The sequence below is a fragment of the Cygnus atratus genome, chromosome Z (genome assembly GCF_013377495.2).
Source record: "Cygnus atratus isolate AKBS03 ecotype Queensland, Australia chromosome Z, CAtr_DNAZoo_HiC_assembly, whole genome shotgun sequence".
Classification (NCBI taxonomy): Eukaryota; Metazoa; Chordata; class Aves; order Anseriformes; family Anatidae; genus Cygnus; species Cygnus atratus.
The window spans coordinates 14,450,956-14,471,830 of record NC_066396.1 but is presented as its reverse complement, the minus strand read 5'-3'; the positions used below and the strand labels follow the sequence as shown (position 1 = coordinate 14,471,830).

The 20,875-nt window shown below is 38.1% G+C and overlaps 1 protein-coding gene across 1 annotated transcript in view; it reads left to right on the top strand.

The window, feature by feature from the left end:
• The window catches only part of TTC33 (tetratricopeptide repeat domain 33), a 52,018-nt gene extending 31,544 nt beyond the window's left edge, over positions 1-20,474 (top strand). Inside the window, exons 3-4 of the mRNA XM_035566125.2 lie at positions 7,774-7,905; positions 17,635-20,474. Of these exons, the coding sequence (XP_035422018.1) occupies positions 7,774-7,905; positions 17,635-17,985 (483 nt within the window). The 3' untranslated portion in view covers positions 17,986-20,474. The remainder of the gene's footprint in view (positions 1-7,773; positions 7,906-17,634) is intronic.
• Positions 20,475-20,875: the final 401 nt, after the last annotated feature.

Sequence of the window (20,875 nt, the reverse complement as noted above, 5' to 3'; positions counted from 1 at the left end):
CCATTCCCCCTTGTCCTGTGACTGTACCCCATGACAATGAGTCCCTCCCCAGCTTTCCTGTAGGCCCCCTTTAGGTACTGGAGGGCTATAAGGTCTCCCCGGAGCCTTCTCTTCTCCAGACTGAACAACCCCAACTTCCTCAGCCTGTCTTTGTAGTAGAGGTGCTCTAGCCTTCTGATCATCTGGACTCTGGATTCACTCCAACAGGTCCAGGTCCTTCTTGTTCTGGGTGCCCCAGAGCTGGGTGCAGGACTCCAAGTAGGGTCCAATGAGCGCAGAGCGGAGGTGGAAAATCACCTCCCTTGCCCTGCTGGCCACGTTGCTTTTCATGCAGCCCAGGTTACATTTGGCTTTCAGGGATGCAAGCATGCATTGCCAGCTCAAGTTATGTAAATTTAATAGCTTTTTGGCTGTTTATCAGCTGTCTGAGGATCTAGTTTCCGTACAGCCCTGCATCCTCAATTTGCATTCATTGAACAGGATCAGGATTTCAGCTGCATATCTCTCTTTGTATGCCAAGCCCATTATATGGTTATTTAAATTGTTCCACCCTTGTTCTTAAGGCTTACGAAATTCATAGCTCAATGAAGAAATAATTTCAACTTCCCTCTTTCCCTCTTTGTGCCTAAGAAACGATAAAGTTTCTAAGAAATGGCCAGATTTCATAATCAGTAGTTTAAGTTACAACAAATCAGCTAATAATTGCTGATTTATATATAGTTGGTCATATATAAATGGTCATTGGTAATGATATGTTTGTTATGGAATTATAAATTTAGCTTAATACAAGCTCTGCATTACTGGCAATCGGTTGGAACCAGACATGGTGGTAAAAGATCAATTTATGGTGATGACTGCTGCCAATCTGTTCATGAAGGATACTATGACAAAATAAAGAAACAAAATAAGAGAGGAATGTGGGTATTTTTTTTTCCCCAGGCCCACTAGAATCCCTCTGCTGGAACAGACCTTTGGCTAAAGTGGCTATTACAGTCACTAAACTGTGTAGGTACGAACCAGTCTGAACTGAATTTAATGTACTCTTCCAAGAGGCAGTCTTATACTCCTATTTTCTTATAACAGACAGAAACTCTGCTACCAACTGCTGAGGCCAGTTGATTTAAAAATAGCATTGTACATTTCTGTGAATAGAAAAAAAAAAGTCTAGAAATTTACTAATTAAAACAGATATTACTTCTAAGCAAAATAGCAGGTCATGCTTACAGTGCAAATGATGTACCTGTGTAAGTTTAAGAGGAGATTTGCTGCGAGAGTTGGGGCAGAGCATCTGCCTACTCTGAAGTTCTTGTGCTGTCCTTGAACTGTATTTGGCCTCTGTGGAACTGGATGAACTTCAGAATATGAACTGCTGAATTCTTCATGTATTCTTTGTCAATATTGCAGCTGTATGCATTATATTGACTCTATAGTTGTGTTCAAAATATTTTTAGTTGTTCTTGATTTGTGTTGGTTGAGATTAACCAGTTTGTAATGTACTGTAATTATGTAATGTTCTAATGTTACTTCCACTGTGCAAGCTAGTAAGCTAATAAATATTTTAGTGTTTTAGATAGGTTGGTTTATTTCATCTGCGAAGATATAAACTTCACAGATACCTATCTATGAAGGATATAAAACCATCAGTGTCCAAAGGAGGGCTACAAAACTGGTGAAGGGTGTAGAGGGCAAGATGTCTGAGGAGCAGCTGAGGTCCCTGGGTTTGTTCAGCCCAGAGCAGAGCAGGCTGAGGGGAGGCCTCACGGCGGCCTGCAGCTCCCTCACGAGGGGAGCGGAGGGGCAGGCGCTGAGCTCTGCTCTCTGGGGACAGCGACAGGACCCGAGGGAACGGCATGGAGCTGGGACAGGGGAGGGTCAGGCTGGGTGTTAGGGAAAGGTTCTGCACCCAGAGGGTGGTCAGGCACTGGGACCGGCTCCCCAGGGCAGTGGTCACAGCGTTGAGCCTGTCAGAGTTCAAGAAGTGTTTGGACAACACTCTCAGACACATGGTCTGATTTTTGTGTGGTCCTTTGGGGACCCAGGAGTTGGACTTGATGATCCTTGTGGATCCCTTCCAACTCAGGATATTCTGTGGTTCTATGATTTGTAAGATCCCTATTACCTAGTGGGAGGGTGGGGGTGTGTGTAACAGAGGAGAGAGACTCTTCCCAGAAGTGTCCACCAAAATAGTAAAAGGCAATGCTTACCAATGACAGCAAGAGAAATTCCAGTGTTACGTGAGCAAGAAAAAAACACTTTTCAGTGAAAATGATTATTCTTTAAACAGATTTCTGAAGAAACTGGAGATATTTAGTTTATTTGAACAAGATGTTGAACAACCAGATTCAAGTTAACAGTCTTTGTTCGAGGAGGTTGGACTACATGACCTCCAGAGGTTCCTACTAACCTAATTGAGTTTGTAATTCTCTTCTCTGATCACAGTGTAAGCAAGTATAAACAGTAGGGAGTTTCATTTTATTTATTTTTTAAACTGGGATGTAGTAAAAGGAGTTTACCAAGAAAACTTTGAAAATTCCAGAAAGGTGCGTAACAAAAGGTTTTGTTGTATGGTACAACAGTAATTGCTTTGTGGCATGCGTAAATGTGAACTGGTTACAGGTAGGAAGAATTTTATTCATGACTGTTTCAAAATGGGTTTCTGGGTGGAAGAAGGAATTGGGTCATTTTCGCTGGACTTGGAATGTGTCTATATATAGTGATTCAGCTTCAAGCTGTTGATCTCATCTAAAGTGAGGACTCATTCAAATTCATAACACTTCCAAAATATTGTGTGTAGCACAGGACAGGTCATGCTACTGCCTGGATTTTTTCGCTTGGTCAGTCTCCTGATGACTGTTGCAATATTTGATTTTTTTTTTTTTCTCCACAGAGTTCTCCACTTACACTTTTTTTAAAAAAGCTAGACCTATTAAACAAAGTCACCATAGTGACATAGATGCTCTTTGTTTCAATGCATGCGATAATTGTAAGTCTGTGTTGGAATAAAATAACCTCAGAGAAGCCACCTGCTGAACAGCTTTATAAGAAATATATTAAAAATGACTAGACGGAAGCATGTGCGTAGGAAGAGAGAGCCTTTTCTGTTTTGTAAGATTTTTTCTTCTCTAATTGATTAGTTTTAACAATGTTTTCTAATGAATTGCATTCACTGTAACTGGAAAATAAAATTTGCAATGAGATTACTTAACTGTGAAGCTTGAGTGCCATCTTGTTAATGAAATTTGCAAAAGAAGTTTCATGCAAGAAATTAGTAACAGAAGACGAATAGAATCTTAGTTTCAGCTCCTAAAAGGGACATTCATAAATAGACACGTATCTTGATCCTTACTTTACAGGCAGGTGATTCTGGCAAAACAGCCTTTTTCCCTCATAGCTTGCTTCAAAATAAATATCTGTTTTGCTGATAAGATTGTCTCTTTGTGGAGGTTTTTCCCAGAATAATTATGACAAGTAAAAGCTTGATATCTTTGTCCTTTTGAATTACAAGGTTATATTGGCACATTTTTCTGAGTGATATGTAGTTTCTCTGAAGCATCATGCTATTTGTCTGGTTATTGAAAAATACCATAGTGCAACTGAATTAGTTTTTTTTTTTTTTAAGGTAAAATCCATTTTAAAGAAATGCTGCGTGACTAGTCTAATTTATTCTAGTAGTTTGTGACCATTAAAATAACGCTTGCTTGTTCCTGTTTACTTTCATAATCTGAGTATTTGCTAGAAGTGACTAGCAGAGAATAGCAGAGAGTAACAACTATTAATCTCTGTCCAAAAAAAAAAAAATCCTACCAAAAATATGGACATAGTTGTCAATATAAATTGAACCAAAAGACATCACACAAAGCAGCTGATGAAGTAACGTAATTGTATGTGTGTCTGGATTCATGCTGATTATAGATTGTGGTTTAGAGTCAATTGTACTGTAGTCCAAAAAAGATTAAGAAAAGGTCAAGAGCTGTGTTGTACTAAGTACAATAGAGCTCCCGACAAGATATATTCTCCACATGGAGGAGTTCCTTCTGGAAGGAATTCAGCCAAATCAAAGAGCATGGTTATTTCAGAGAGAACATTTGGGGTTAAATTACTTCACCCACCCAGTTTTCTTCAGAATAATTGTGCCAATATAGTTAAATATCCAAGTCTAAACAAACTTACAAATATAACAAATGACTGTAACAATGAGAAGATAAAATACAGCAAAGTGGCTGCAAGTTTTCTAATAAATCCGGGTGTAGGGACTGCTACTGGTTGACAGATTCCTGTTTTGGTCACATATCTGAAGGAAAAAATAATAGATCAGCTCAAGTATTTCAAGCGTCTGCGTTGAGATGAAAGAAGACCTGGAGACATCTTTGTGAGAAACAGAAAACTAGACCATTATGTTCATGCCATGTTTGACCAAGTAAAAATAATGTATTCAAAACCAAATAAATGAACCAAAAGCCATAAATTCTTAAAATGAGGATAAAATCAATTTGTGTACAGTAGGAACTGAGCCCAAGACTTTGAACAAGACATTGTCATTCATTGTGTCTTAAATTTTTTTTTTAAATCAAATGAACAGTGGTTCATTATAGTGCGATATGTAGGGATCAAGGAAACCAACAATGAAGAGAATATAATCAAAACAATGTGAAAGAACTTTAGAGAGAGCAAGAGAACCTTCATGGAATCATAGAATGGCTCGGGTTGGAAGGAACCTTAAAGATCACCCAGTTCCACTGCCCCTGCCATAGGCAGGGATGCCACCCACTAGATCAGGTTGCTCAGGGCCTCATCCAACCTGGCCTTGAACACCTCCAGGGATGGGGCATCCACAGCTTCTCTGGGCAACCTGTTCCAGTGCCTCACTACCCTTTGGAGAATTTCTTCCTAACCTCTAATCTAAATCTCCCACCTTTTGGTTTAAAACCGTTTCCCCTTGTCCTGTCATTATCTGATTGATCAAAGAGTCCATCTTTTATAAGCCTCATTTAAGTACTGAAAGGCTGCGATGAGGTCTCCCCAGAGCCTTCTCTTCCATAGGCTGAACACCCCCATATCTCTCAGCCTTTCTTCACAGGAGAGGTGCTCCAGGCCCTTGATCATCTTCGTGGCCCTCCTCGGGACCCACTCTAACAGCCCCACATCCTTCTTGTGCTGGGGGCCCCAGCCCTGGACGCAGCACTCCAGGTGGGGCCTCACAAGGGCAGAGCAGAGGGGCACAATCCCCTCCCTCCACCTGCTGCCCACCCCTCTGTTGGTGCAGCCCAGGACGCAGTTGGCCTTCTGGGCTGCAGGCACACACTGCTGGCTCATGTCGAGCTTTTTGTCCACCAGAACCTCCAAGTCCTTCTCTGCAGGGCTGCTCTCAATGGGTTCTTCTCCCAGTCTATGCTCATGCCTGGGATTGCCCAGACCCAGGGACAGCACCTTGCAGTTGGACTTGTTGAACCTCATTAGGTTCATGTAGGCCCACTTCTCCAGCCTGTCCAGGTCCCTTTGGATGGCATCCCTTCCTTCTGTTGTATCAACTGCACCTCTCAGCTTGGTGTCATCTACAAACTTGCCGAGGGTGCACTCAATCCCACTGTCTGTGTCTGTGTGATGAAGATATTGAAAAGCACCAGGCCCAAAACAGACCCTGAGGGACACCGCTCATCACCAGCCTCCACCTGGACATAGAGCCATTGACCACTACTCTCTGGATGCAGCCATCAAGCCAATTCCGTATCCACCGGATGGTCCACCCTTCAAATCCATATCTCTCCAATGTAGAGATTAAGATGTCGTGTGGGACTGTGTCAAAGGCCTTACAGAAGTCCAGGTAGATGACATTAGTTGTTCTTCCCTTGTCGACTGATGCAGTCACTCCATCATAGAAGGCCACCAGATTGATCAGGCGTGATTTACCCTTGGTGAAGCCATGCTGGCTGTCCCAGATCTCCTCCTTGTCCTGCATGTGCCTTGACACTGTGTCCAGGAGGATTCATTCAATGATCTTGCCAGGCACAGAGATGAGAATGTTTATATTTATATTTATAATGATGTTTTGGAGTTGTTGCAGTAGGAAATACTTGTAAAAAGTACTGAATAGTCTGAGATGGCATAAAATTGTTCAAGTAATGATATACTTGGATTTGTTTTCTATTACGAGAATAAATACATTTGGAGATGAATGTAAAAGCTAATTGAGGGGTGCAAAATTGTTTAATCTTGGTAGGATAAACACCTCTCCTCAGGTAACAGTTTGACTCAATTCATGGATCTGTTGCAGATTGGAGAAGCTGCACACAAAAAGCAGTTGAACTGAAAGTTTTAGAAAAACAAATAATATTCAGTACCAACTTTGTTGAGAAAGTACAGTTATTGGGAACTATTAAGAGAAAAGAGGGAGAAATGCCAGTGACATGACATACAGCTATGAAGTGTGTTTAAAGATTTTTAGGTACTTTAAATTCCAGTGTTCAGTCTGTTAAATCAAATTAAAGCAAAAACATGCAATTACTCTCCAGAAAAAATAATCTTACTAAAACATCAGAGGTATGGATCCAAAGGCTTTGTTGGAAGTTTTGCTTGCTGTGTTTCTTGTGTGCAGGGTTACTTTCTGAGGTAAAGCTCTCTTACTCTTCTACTCCAGTTACCCTTGTACTGTGCAAGTACTTTGTGAATTAAAGTTAATTAATTAATTAATTCAAGATAATTGCATTTGAATCTTCCTTTATGCTACACTTATATTTGTCTATTTAATATATCATGGGGCTGTAAGGTTAAATAAATGCATTTTACTCTTCAACAGCAGTGAGAATGTATTCTGATATTGTCATGCTTCTGGGTTGACCAGTTGGGAAGAAAGTGGTTGCCCACACATGAGTCTTACTTGTGTGGTTGACTTTTTCATCATACTGTTGGAATGCAGTTGTCATTTGTTTCTTACACTGTTATCTATCACCATAGCATGCGGGTGTCTGAAATCATGATCTCAGAGTGATGCAGGTCTTCAGGTAACATGCCAGTCTCATGGAGGTCTTGGAAAAATAAAGCAAGCTTTGAGACATGATATGTGCTGTTAGCTATGATTTATAGGCTTAGTTATGGAGATTCAATGCAAGGGATAGAATGCTTTGGTAACAGGCTAACACTAACCTGTAGTGTTTGTTGAGTAAACGAGATTTCCAGATTCAGAAACCACCGTTTTACATTTTTTATGTAGATTACTTCCTATCCAAGTAAAGCATTCTGCAATAGCAAAGCCTTCTCTCCAGATCATCATTTTTACAGTTGTTTCCATGCTGAATTACAAGGGTTATTGCTATAGTTGTATCATATGCACTGTAACTATGTAGGGTAGATTTTGGTTTTCTATTAAAAAAAAAACAACACATGGGCATTTTGCAACAGCACTTGCTTATGTATTGTGATTAATTCTCAGTGTTTCTCTTTCTGTGTAATATCACAGTTCTGTTAGTCTTTTACAGAATGTAGGATATGTAGGGCGGAGGGAGAGACACGGATGCCTTCAGAAGCAATTCATCTACTTCTAGGAGAGTTGCATAAATTGTTCAGATAAATCATCCTGTAGCACGCCTATTTCTCCGTGAGCTACGGAGCGGCACTGGGTGACTCTTAGATTAGGCAACTGACTTGTAAACTATAAAAACGTAGGTGAGACAAACCTGTCCTTATTACTGAAACAAGGGTGGTTGCTTGTGTAATCCCGGAAAATTTAATTCCATTTTCAGTTTGTTTATTCTTATTCCTCTTATTTTTCTGCCATAGGTCCTGATGTCATTACATGAAATGTTTCCAGCCGTGCATGCAGCAGAAATGGCTGTTCAGAGAAACCCACGTTCCTGGGATGCCTGGCAGACTTTGGGACGTGCCCAGCTTGGATTAGGAGAGATAGCACTGGTAGGAAAATCGACAACAATGATATGCTAAAATTATAAACTGCATCTTCTGACTTCTGCATGAGAGAATGAAAGTACAGAAATATCCAAGGTAGCTCAATATCTATAAATAACCTGAAAATAGGCAAGGAAAAAGGTTCTTGCTATTAATTGCCAGTACATACTCTACTTGGTTGTTTTTCACAAGTGCTTTCTTTGTGGTTTTGTCACTGCTCGTGCAAGACTTGTCTAGCTCAAAGCCTTTTGTGTAACGTGCTGTGTTTGAGTGATGGCTTTATGTAACAAAATAATATGTTGACATAACTGCACATACTACATTCTGGGTGCTGTACCACTACAGTGTTTAAAGCTGAAGGTCCTGTGAAGTCCCAGGTGATAACCCAGCCTCACTTTTGTACGTGGCTGTTAACAGACGTCTAGCATTTTTTTTGTTTTTCCTGTCTCCTACTTTCCAGCTTCAGGTGCAGCAAATCATATATGCACCTACATGCTTCTCTGTGGCTTCTTGACTCCAAATGGTGGGTGAAGTTGATTCTCTTGCTAAAAAGAGAGTAAAAAGACTGGGGTGCTCTGCAGTAGCTCAAGTGCAACTTTTTTCTAGCTGCGGCTGTGCTGTCCCATCGTACTGTCTTGGCCACATCGTGACCAGATGACTCATCCCCCACATCAAATCACCCACTGTTTACAGGTTATAATGGAATAATTTTCTGAGTGTTAAAGTCTGGAAACATAGCGAGTGAACTTTTAAATTCAGATACATTCAGAAAAGTCCATTTGAAAAGTAACTTGTCACGAGCTCTTAGATTAAAAAAAAGAAAAAAAAGATACTGGCTTGATTTTAGTTCTAATGCAAAGTAGCTTTATGTTGGTTTGGTAGAAATAAATAATTTGTTGTTAGTTAGAGTATTTCTGGAAAGTTGCAATGTTTGGGCTGAAAAATTTTCAAGAATAAAAAAAATGTTTTTTTTTTGAGTGAGGCTAACGAATCATGCATGAACTTTTTTTTTTTTTTAATATAGTAAGGAGCAATATTAAAAAAAAAAAAGCAGTCCCAAAATGTGAGAATAATATAAGGTGAAATCTGAGCATTGCAGATGTGTTTGTAGTATGCTCCTTTATATTGTCACACTATGATAATATGAAATATTTAGTATAAATCCATACATATCTGCATCACATCAAATAACTGGTGACATTTTGTTGTTTTTGTGTTCTAGAAGGTAAGGGCAGATGGTCTGTCATGTCTGGATCAACGATCTATAAATCCTTCTTTTTTCCTTAAGTGCTTCAAATTGTCTCTGTAAATTATGTCTGAGATTTTAAATACATTTAAATACATTATAAATCCTTTTTTTTTTTTTCCTTAAGTGACTGAAATTGTCACTGTAAATTATGTCTGAGATTTTAAATACATTAGTCTCAGGAAATTCCAAGTTATTTCCTGCAAGGTAACCGATGCTTCTTATTCTATAAAAAATGCTACAATCGCAGTAATGAAAATTATAGGTACTGATTTACCCTTATTAGTTATACCACCAGGTCTGCTCACCAGGTCCTGTAAGCTTCATCTGCATTAACGAGGCACATCATGCCAACAGGAGTGGGTATCTCAAGTTAATTGTGCTGGGGACTTACCCGCACAGTGTTCATTTTGCTGTAGTTCAGACTAGCTCTGTTTGGAGCTTCAGGTGCTCTCTTGGAATGCATCATCGAGTTTAATCCCAAAGGAATCCAGTTTATGTTGTCTGAGACTACTCTACAGTGCAAGCCAAATCGTTTTAAGTGGGAACAATCAGAGATTTGCATCAAAGCACATTATGGATCTGAAACAAAACACTTCTGTAGATACACCTGTAGTTATGTTATGTTGACCTTACTGTCTGAGAAGAGAGACAGGTTATGGGGGTTAATCACCGGGTAGGTTTTGCCCTCTGAATGCTTTTGTCTCTCTGTTTTCCAAGCAGGGATCCCAGAGGAGGGTAAGCTCCCTCCCATTGTCTTCTCCAGTGCTCTGACATGGGATGTTTCTGCTTCTTTGCTTTTCTGTGTGCTTAAGGCATATTGAGTTGTCTTCTGATGAAAGTGTTCTCATACAGAAAAGTGCTTTGGGAGGTATAATGCTCACTATTTTCAAGTGAATGAATTTTTAAGGAATCTTAAAAAATTCCTTAAGGAGTTTTAAAAGACTGGAGAAGCCTTAACAGGTTAAATGATTTTTCATAGTTGAGCCTGTGGAGGCTTCTTGAACTAGTGATCTATTGTAATTACACTCTTCCCATTAGCTTTTCATGATTTTCTCATCTTTGAGTGAATTATATTTTTTACAAAGAAAACCTAATAAAACATAAACGTCATCACTTTTAGTAATGTTTGAGATGTGGGAATTATTGCCCTTCTACGGAGCAGCTTTACTGTTTCGTTGTTTGAATTCTTTTCCCCCACCTCCCAACCCTCAATGTGTTTCTTTGCTACCCACATCCTGCCAAATGTTCTGTCGTAAACATTTTCATTACTTCACAACAAATGATGCACTTTTCTTAGGAAAAACAATTTATTGTATTTTGATCTTGTTTCCCCTGTCTAAAATACGGCTTCCAAACAAATCTAATCTATAATATGTGCTGCACAATATATTCATTTCTTTCAAGTGAAAAGAAGGATTTTTTTGTCAAACTTGTGAAAAGAAACAGAATGATATAAATTAGCCCCATTTTCATTAACTTTTACAAAAAGTATTTTGTTCTTTTTTCTGAATTTAGTAAGTAGGGTAAGTCAATAGTAACAAATGCAAACAAGCAGAACTTAATTTCTGCAACTCAAGTAAGACGTAGTAATTCCATAAATTCTAGAAACCAATTTGTAAAAGCACACTTAAGGGTAAACTGCAACATGAATATAGAAACTTCAGAAATGTAGTTTCAAGCTTGCAGTATTTCTTTAATTGTAAATGTTTGCTTTTATACATGAGTTTTACTGTATTGGTGATGACAGTTTAAACAGTAGCAATTTCTTCATATCTTTATTAGAACAACCCTTCCCGTTAGAGAAAGTGAGACCCATGCTTTCATTAAAAAAAAAAAAAAAAAGAAGAAGAACAAAACCCACCAAACAAATGACAACAACAAAGGCAGCGTTAAGAAATGACCAACTGAAAGCAACTGAATCTCCCACCTTGGAGATATTCAGAAGCTATCTGGACATGGTCTGCAGCAACCATTTGTGGGTGTCCCTGCTTGAGCAGGGTGTTGGACCAGGTGAATCCCGAGGTCATTGCCAGCCACAACCATTCTGTGGCATAAGTTTACCCCATTGTGAGCTGGGCACTTGTTTTCAAAGCTATGATATTCATGATTACGAAGATGTGTAAATACGAACCAGCTGTGGGCACTTGCTGCTTGATGTGTAGAAGAATGCACTTTGCTGTGTTATTACTAAGTAGGTGGTGTAAGAGTGAGACTGCATTCTGTAAAAGAAATCCAGGCTTGACAATATGAATCTTCAAATCAGGCTTTTCCTTTAATTTCTCCTGAAAGAAATAGTGTTGAGGTCTTTATGTAGTGATAATAGTTATGCAAAGAGGAATTATTATATTTTATTGGAATCTATTTGGGAATCAAAAGGAACATTAACAGAATGTCATGCCATTTATGTGTAGCCTTCGTAAACTGATGGTTGGTCTTCCACTGAAATGCAAAAAAGCCTGTACTTCAGATTGTGTTCCTGCCACATTGAGGGGATAAACAACTCAGATTTTATTTTTATAGACTTATATGGGATTAAAATATTTAATTACACTGCTCTGTTGATCTTCCTTCTAAGCCCAACACAATGTGTGGATGATTTTTGTAGTCAACTATTTATGCACATTGATGGCATATTTAACTTTATTATACTAATATAGTCAGCACTTGCTATTCTTATGTGCATAAATGAAAATGAAAAGATCCAATTCAATTTTAAAAATAGTTACTTGGTTTATAATTTTGGCTTAGAATTTCTTGTTACTCCATTTGAAGTGTGAAACAAAAGCTCTGTCATTTATATATAAATATATATATTTATATTTATATATATAAAGCGCCTATCACCGTATTGATAAACAACATTCTGGATGGCAGGGGTAAGAACAGGAGTTGCCCTGGTACTGCCTTCCTTATCAGGATTTGATAAAGGACAGGACATTTATTTAAAATAAAAAATCACAGGGCATGTTTTTGTCCTGCTGACTCCATCCTGAACTACATGCCAGGCACATACACATTCTAGCACATAGTATCTGGGAGGTATTAAACTAAAATTTGAGAGAAAATAAAACGCTTGGTCAAATAAAGGAGATTAGGTTCTCTTCAATAGCTTTGAACAGTCCTAGTCAGGAATAGGTACCGCTTGGTGATGGAAGGTTCCCAACAGGTCCTGTGTCTGTCCTGTAGTCCCCAGCTCCTATAGTGTATTCTTTTTTTTTTTTTAAACACTGTTGGAAGTCATAAATATATTTTAGTATACCATCAAATATATGTATAATTTTAATGCATGAAAATGTCACCTACTCAGAGATTATTTTTATTTTCAGGAAGTAAAGCAGAAGAGCAAGCAAATTTCCATAAGTTTGAGTGTTCTTTCAGCTACATTTCTAGCAGATTTATAGGCATTCTTTAGAACATGTTCATGTAACAATTTTATCCATATCATTTGGTAATAGAGAAGTCAAATATTTCAAGTTTTAGCATGGGATAGTTTTTTTGTTCCCTTGATCAACCTGGATTATGCTTATGTATGCAGTAGAACATACTGTACAGATCTCTAAGGTAGAGTCAGCCTAAAACAATTACTTGTACAGAGCTTGCTCCAGTGTCTTCCGAGGATACTCACTGAAGGATAATGGCAGAGAGGTGATAAGGATTGTGAAGAAAGAAGGCCAGGAAGAAAGGAGTTCCCCCAGGATATGGAGAACGCTGAGGTACTCAATGATTTTTTTGCCTCAGCCTTCATAAGCAAGAGCTCCAGCCTTTTAGCCCAAGCTCCAGAAAGCAAAGGCAGGGACTGTGAGAATGAAGAGCTGCCCACTGTAGGAGATCATGTCTGAGACCAGTGAAGGAGCCTAAAGGTGCACAAGTCCATGGGACCTGATGAGATACATTCATGGTCCTGCATGAACTGGCAAATGTAGATGCTAAACCACTATCCATCATACTGGAGAAGTCTTGGCAGTCCAGTAAAGTTCCTACTGACTGGAAGATTGGAAACATTAACCCCCACTTTTAAAGGAAAAAAGGAAGATCCAGGGAACTACAGGCCAGTCAGTCTCACCTCTGTGCCTGGCAAGATCATGGAGCAGATCCTACTGGAAACTATGCAAAGGCACACAGAAAATGAGGTGACTGGTGACAGCCAACATGGTTTTTTAAGGACAGATTGTGCCTGACAAATCTGGTGGCCTTATATGATGCATAAGGACATGGACCTACTAGAGCAAGTCCAGAGGATGTCCTCAGAGATGATCAGAGGGCTGGAGCACCTCTCTTAATGAAGACAGGCTGAGGGAGTTGGGGTTGTTCAGCCTGATGAAGGGAAGGCTCCAGGGAGACCTTATAGTGGCCTTCCAGTACCTAAAGGGAGCCTACAGGAAAACTGGGGAGGGACTCTTTGTCAGGGAGTGCAGTGATAGGACACGGAGTAAACTGAAAGACTGTAGACTTAGATTAGGCATTAGTAGGAAATTCTTTACTCAGAGGGTTGTGAGGCACTGCAACATGTTTCCCAGAGAAGCTGTGGATGTCCCATCCCTGGAAGTGCTCAAGGCCAGGTTGGATGGGGCATTGGGCAACATCGTCTAGAGGTAGGTGTCTCTGCCCATTGCAGGGGGTCTTTCAGGTCCCTTCCAATCCAAACCATTCTGTGATTCTATGAGTTGGTGCAAAGGAAGATCAGGGAAGTGGGAACACCTCACTGGAGCAAAAGAAAGTAAGACGGAAATGCCTGCGTCATTGTCAGATGAAGAATGAACATGCACACGGAAGAGAAACCTGAAGTGGACACTGTGACTGACAAACTTTCTATAACGCAAGTCTGTATGGAGACATGGGCTCAGGGCCGAAGAAACTGAAGAAGATTTTTCTACTAGTTGCCAGAGGCTGCTGTGTACTTGCTGTATTCTTGTGACTCTGGGGTCATGCATGTCAGGCTCACGTCCTGTGGCCTTTTGTGTCAGCCCTCAGATGCTGTGCCCCCGGGCTGATGTATGCTGAGTCACCCCTGGGGATGATGCATCCTAATCCACTCTGCATGAATACTCTGCAACGGAGAAGTTCAGCGTGGGAGAACTAAGCTACTGTTGCCTCAGATGTCTGGCAAATGGGAACGACTTTTACAGGTGTATAGCGTGGCTGAATTTCAGTATGTTTAATGCAAAAATCTTTCACATCTGGAAAATTTCCTATTATATCTCAAGTCATATTTCCACATGAAAACACTATACCTTCTGAATAAAATGGATTTAGAAACTTAAGAAAAGCAAAACATAAGGTGTTCATCTCGTTCTTGAATGCAGAAGAATTATTTTTGTTGGAAAGAAATTTTCAGTGAAAAAATGTCTATTGGAAAGAAGAAATAATCTGAACAGAAATCTTGTATAGGAAATGTTAGCCTATTTTAAATTAAAAGCATTTGCTATTCAGATTAAGTCATAAAAATAATTAAACTAGAGTGAAAATATCTGGAAGAATTGGATTTCTTTGGGTTTAAAGAAGAGAAATATAAAGAGGAATTTGGTCAGTGTCTTTAAATATACTAAAGGTTTCTGCAAAAACGAGTTACGTTAACTGTGAATAGTACAAAAAATAACAGGCTTAAATTGCAATAAAATATGTTGGAAAAAAAACCTTCTGTAAGGATCATCAAAAATGGAAAAAGATTACTTATAGATGTATATACATCTCCACTGTTGGACAACTTTTAAAATAGGTCAGCTAGACTCCTGTCAGATGTAACATAAAAACCTAGTGTAAGCCCTGGGGACAGGTGTGAACTGCATAATCTTTTGAGATGCTTCCTTACCTTTTTTAAAGGGGAAAGGTCACTGTATAGCAGCAATTAGTAGGTCCATGTGATATAAAAGCATGTTACTAATGACTGTAGTCGGATCAAAACTGCATTTTACATTTAAAGACTCTGCATACCAGCAAGAGAGATTCTGCTCATGAGATGAGTAACAGGATGATTGTTTGCTGTAGAAAACCCAATAGTATGACAAAATGGCAAATATTTAAAAAATACAAATTCTTCAGATTCTTAACTCAGCAAGCTAGAATGTCATGCAGTAGATTTTATAGTACTCTTATTCGAAGAACCAAAACAAATGTGTGAACCTGTACTGAGTTAAAATCACAACATCCTTAGATGCAAGATCCCTGAGACCACAGCTGCCCATTAAAATGAAGCCAAAAACATCAAGTTTGTCTAGCACTATCACATTTTCCCATAAGGCCATAATTGGAGTAGGAGATTTACATCTCCATCAGCAGGAGATTTAAAAGTAGCACTTCCTGAATTGACCCAAGTGAATGAGTGGATGACTTCAGTACAAGATTAAAGTAAGATGCATCCCAATTTGCTTTCAGCAGCCGTTTGTCATGATTAAAGTTATAAACAAGATGAGAAATAGGAATATAAATCACTTTTGTACATTTTATCTGGCATATTCTAGATGGATGGATAGATTAACTGCCACCTGTGACAGTTTGGAGTATACTTATGGATTTCTGTCTTCCTGTTATTTTCAGTTCTTTTGTCTTAATAGAAATTGATGACTGTAGAAGCAAGTACAATGGCAACATGAGATTTTATGTGAATAATAATTTGGCATTTTTCAGTATTGTGTTGTAGCTTTAAAAGTAATCCCTCTGATCTTTTGCGCTACTTCAAATCTATATTATTTATAGCAATGTCATATCCAAATTTTTTTTCTAATTTACAAAGAGGATTGTTTCGTGTTGTATCATACAATTATCAAGGCAGCTTCTCAGCCTATTAAATGTAGCTGTACATTGATCTGTATTTGATTACTGTGTTTAATGTTGCTTAATGTGCATGAACATAACTATATAGAAAGGTTTTAATTAAAGGGCTTCTTTCATGGAAGGTTTAAAGGCAGATGGTGTTTGTTTATATTTTGTGTTTAACAGAAATTAAAAAAAAAAAAGAAAAGAGCATTTAGTGTTTACTTGTAGCTCATCTATCCCTGGAAATTAAAGGAAGCAAAGTTGAACAAAGTGACACTGTTCTGCAAGAATAAACTGTACTCCTCCTGTTTAAAGTCCAGCGTGCTCCTACACTTCAGGTCTGGCTGTGGACCAATTGTGAAGTATTTCTTTTTCCTGGAACTGAAAGGCTGCCTATTACAACAGCAATAATGCTGATAGCATAATCAACATTACTTAAAATCTGCTTTGTATCTCTCCTCTGTTGCTTCTGAGTTTACGTCATACAGAGTTGTATATTACTGTGTGCCAGAAGAAGGATGAATTGGCAGTTTCTGTTAATGCAGATGAAAAGCAGTGATTTTTCAGATTTATTTGCATCCTGTGAGTATTTATAAATTATGAAAGAATACATCATTTGATGGTTGTTCATGTCTTTAAAGTCTTTATATGCAAGTTGCCGGAACTTTTCCCAAATACTATTCAGCAGTATTATCACCGATTTTCTACCCCATGGGAAGGCTTCTGTGCATCGTCATGCAAGAATTTCATCATTCAGGTGGCCACTATCATAACTGACCATAAAATTGTAAATGTGAAATAGTTATGTGCCTGTGTGTACATACCTGTAAATCAGAGTAGATAAAGTTAGTCTTAACCTTTCCACTATTAATATAACTATAAATCCAATACAGTTTTAATTTTTGTTCTGGCATTTTTCCAATGTTGTAGCAATTTCTTCTTATTGCTGATTATCACATTTACTGGATTAGACAGATTTTTTATATTTAGCAATGTCTGTGTTGGGTATTTGCATTTGCCAAACTTCTCACAATTGAGCTTAAAGAAAAGACAAAAAATGTCAACTATGCTTAATTAATTTTATTAATATTACATGGTTTATAAGATTAGAGGATTTCTTTCTTAGAGCAGCTCTCCAAATTGGAAGTTCGTGTACTTTTGCCTGATTCAGCAAGTGTGTTTGCAACGAATTTGCTTAGTTGACCTGATACAGAGACTTCTTATCATGAGGGTAGGATTACTGTAGTATTAGGTCTGCATATGAAATGACTACGTGCTGATTTAAAAGGAGCGATGTTAGTGATGCTCCAAATCCCAGTCATTCCTTTTCTGTATTTGTTTAAACTCTTTACACTTGCCTTCCCATACATCTGATGTCAGGAGAAAAATTGGATAGAAAGCCATCAAAACAAAAATGATTTGGCTTTTACCCTTTAAAATACAGTATTATTTTTGACATGTGAACTCTTATTTGTTGTGCCTTTGTTGCCAGGTACCTGATCTGTTCATGCATTCTTGGTGCTTTCAGATACTTGCATGCAGAGTTATCTGGGGATAATGCTATTACTGAACTTTGAGCTGAGGAAGGATGTTCCATTAAAGACAGATTGGAGTGAAATTATTTTTGTCTTTGCTTGAACAATATGCCTTTTTTTTTTTTTGTCAATTTCTATGATGAAATGTGTAGGCATTAAAGTTGCCAATCTGTGTTTTTCTCCCTGTTCTGTTTGTAGGCAATTCGGAGTTTTCAGGTATCCTTACACATCTTTCCAATGAACCCTGAAGTATGGAAGGAGGACCTTTCGTGGGCAAGAAAACTATATGAACAGCAGAAGGCAACAAAGACTGAGACAGTGCAAGCACTGGCCAAAGGAAAAGAGATGGCACAAGCATCAATCCCAGACTATGACTTTGAAAGTGATGAAATTGTGGCGGTATGTGCTGCCATTGCAGAGAAGGAGAAAGCTCTTTCAGCAGCTAAAACTGTAGTGATTGTGTCTGCTTCAGGCACAGTAGAAACTGTTACTGAGAAGGAGAATTGCACTGCAACTCCTGATGAAACCCTTTTTATCAGAGCCCGATAGGGGCACCCTATGTCTTGTCAGTACTGTTTCAAGAACTAGTGTTATTTATTGCATTGGGTTTCTTTCGTTTTTTAAGCAGTGGGAGAGCCTGCAAAATAAAAGGATTGAAATTATTTTTCTTTTGTAAAGTGAAAAAACAATAACCTGAGTTGTACTTCAATCCATATTTTTGGAGAAGAAAGCCAAGACTTGATTTTGAAAATCTCATGAACAAATGTAATGTTAAAATGCTTAACTACATTCTAGCAACTGCGTTCTTCTTACTCTGTTTCATAGTTTTACAGGTTAATGTCTATGTTTTCTGAGTAATTAATGAGCTCTTATTTAACATGCAAAAGGAAAAGAGATTTTAAACAAAACATATTTCAATCCTTAATCATTAGCATTATTTGTCCTAGAGGTAGTGTGAGCTGTTCTCTGTTATCAGGAGTCTTTATTTTCATCAAGATTAATTTTTCTATGGTGAAGTTTTCTGTGAAGCAGAGACAGATTTTCATTTTGTGTGTTGGTATGTGATAGCCCTGGGATCTGACCTGTGGTCAGCATAATCAGTAGAAACTTTCATGTTGCCTTCATAGGTGAATGTTTAAACACTTTATATATATAAATACTTTCTGATTAGATGAAAGGCCATGCTATACCAAACAGGCACCTGAATACTTAGTTGTTATTAAATGTTTCACCAGAAGAAAGAACATTCAGCAGAGACTGAAGCTGGCCTTCCCTTATCTTAAGTGCTATACTACAAAACACCACTGAAAGTAAAATGGTGGGAGTTGGACATTGTTACGTCTGAAGGCTAGTGTATTACATTTAGGCTTTTTTTTTTCCTAGTAAGGCTAATCTGATAAGGGAATCAATTTGCTTTTCATAATTCTTGTGAATTTAAAGTGTGCTCTCAGTGAACCAGTTGCTCAGGACAGCATTGCCCAAGTCTCCCTTTTTGTATTCTTTTTGGATTTTAGATGCTGTGGTGGTTATGGGTATTCATACTGTGAGAGACTTAAGAGACTTGTTTGCCTGGTCTTCATCTTTCTTTAGGGGAAGATGGCTGTTGGTTCCTCACATGGACAGTTAAAAGGAACAAAATCAACCTGTTTCTCTTATGTGCTCCGTGTTAAGACTACTCTCTTTTCATTCTCAGGGGAGACATGACAGAGACGATAGGTTCTTAACTGGACTGGAAAAAACAGTCTAGTGTGGAACTCTCAGAGAATTCAGGATTGGGAACATACCATTTCCACTTAATTTTTATAATATTTTGCGCGAAAAAAAACATTTCAAATAAGAGGTTTGTAGCCAGGTGAAACCTTTTGAAATCTTTGCATTTGTAATACTTGATTTCTATTTTCAAAATAACACATTTTTAAAGGCAATAACATCCTTTTTGCTCGAGAAGCATAGTGTTTTTTGAAATGGAAAGTGTATTGTAGAAAAATCACTTCTCTCAGAGCATAGTACAGTTGAATATTGTTAATTCTTAAGAGGGCATTTACAGTTGTTGCAGAAATTAGTTGTGCTTTTCAAAGACTTAATTGCCATCTTGGTCTTACATGACTAAGCGTTCATTAATTTTTGCAAACATGAATTTTTAGATCAGTGTGCATGCACACACACATTTAATCGTCACTTTTCAACATCTAATTATCCAAAACAATTACTATTAATTTTATAAAAAATGTAAAACATCACCAAGATATATTTTTATTTGTTCATTCAGTTCTGAAATAGATTCATAAGTGATTATTGAATAGGCATTTGATTAGATATGGTTTCATTCAAGTTTAAAGTCATGTTTTTTGAAGAACTTCTTCATCTTGTTTTTTCATAACAAATAATATAACCTGTTCAGACATAGGAATAGTTAGCGTGAGAAGGATTTTGACAGATTTCTTCAAAGAAGAGACATTCTCTGTCTAGAAAAGGAAATGTGCAAGAAGCTGTAAGGTGTTTTCTGTTTCCTGTTTTGAAGGAGCTCAGCTATAGTCAAACACATCTTTCCTTTCTTTGCCTTTTGTGCTTGTGTCAGTGTTGTGTATTTACTCATATGGGAAGGACTGCCTCCCTCCTTTCAGAGGTCAGTGTTATCAGTGTATCTGTTTCCACTGAAATGCTTTGCAAAATTGCTATTAACTTCAGCACTGTTGAGCAAAGTTAGAGGGATGTTCATCTATACCGTCAGGCTCAACAGTTGTGCTGGGCTTGAAGGGTTGTCATTGCCATCTCCAGCAGTAAATGTGATTTTCCTTCTGATGGTATTAAGTTATGAATTCTAGTTATTGTCATGACAGTGACATCTTGAAACAGGGAGCAGAAAAGTTCTTGTGACCATCTTATTCTCAGACTGGAATGAAGCTTGACAATTGGTGATTGCAACATCTGTGTTTTTTGTTTTGTTTTGGTTTGTTTTTTTGTACAGAATGCCATGTTTTGCATGTATAGGATTTCCTGGATCTGTTTGAATAAAATACTGACATCTCTGCTGTTTAATGATGCCTGTTTATTCTTTTGGTTTTAAAAAGAAAAAGGGTTAACATTGACCACTTTAGGATGTTACTCAATTAATTAGTTGGCTTCTTCTGTCTCTGCAGAACATGTTAATTAGTTGTGGTGGAAAATAAAACACAACTGTCTCAAGAAAAATTGTTAATAAAGGGTAGTTGTCAGCTGTTTTGAATCTCTCAGGAGTATCCAAATGAGAGGGATCCAAAGGAGAAAGCCTTTGTTATTAAAAATGAAGTACTTGTGAAGTACACTGCCACTTTGCCACCAGGGATTTATTTATTTATTTATTGTTCATCATCATCACTAGCAGTCAGTGGCTGCACTAGCTTCTCTGTCTTTGTCTTTCTTATGAATTGAATATGAAAATGCTGAAGTGTTACAATGT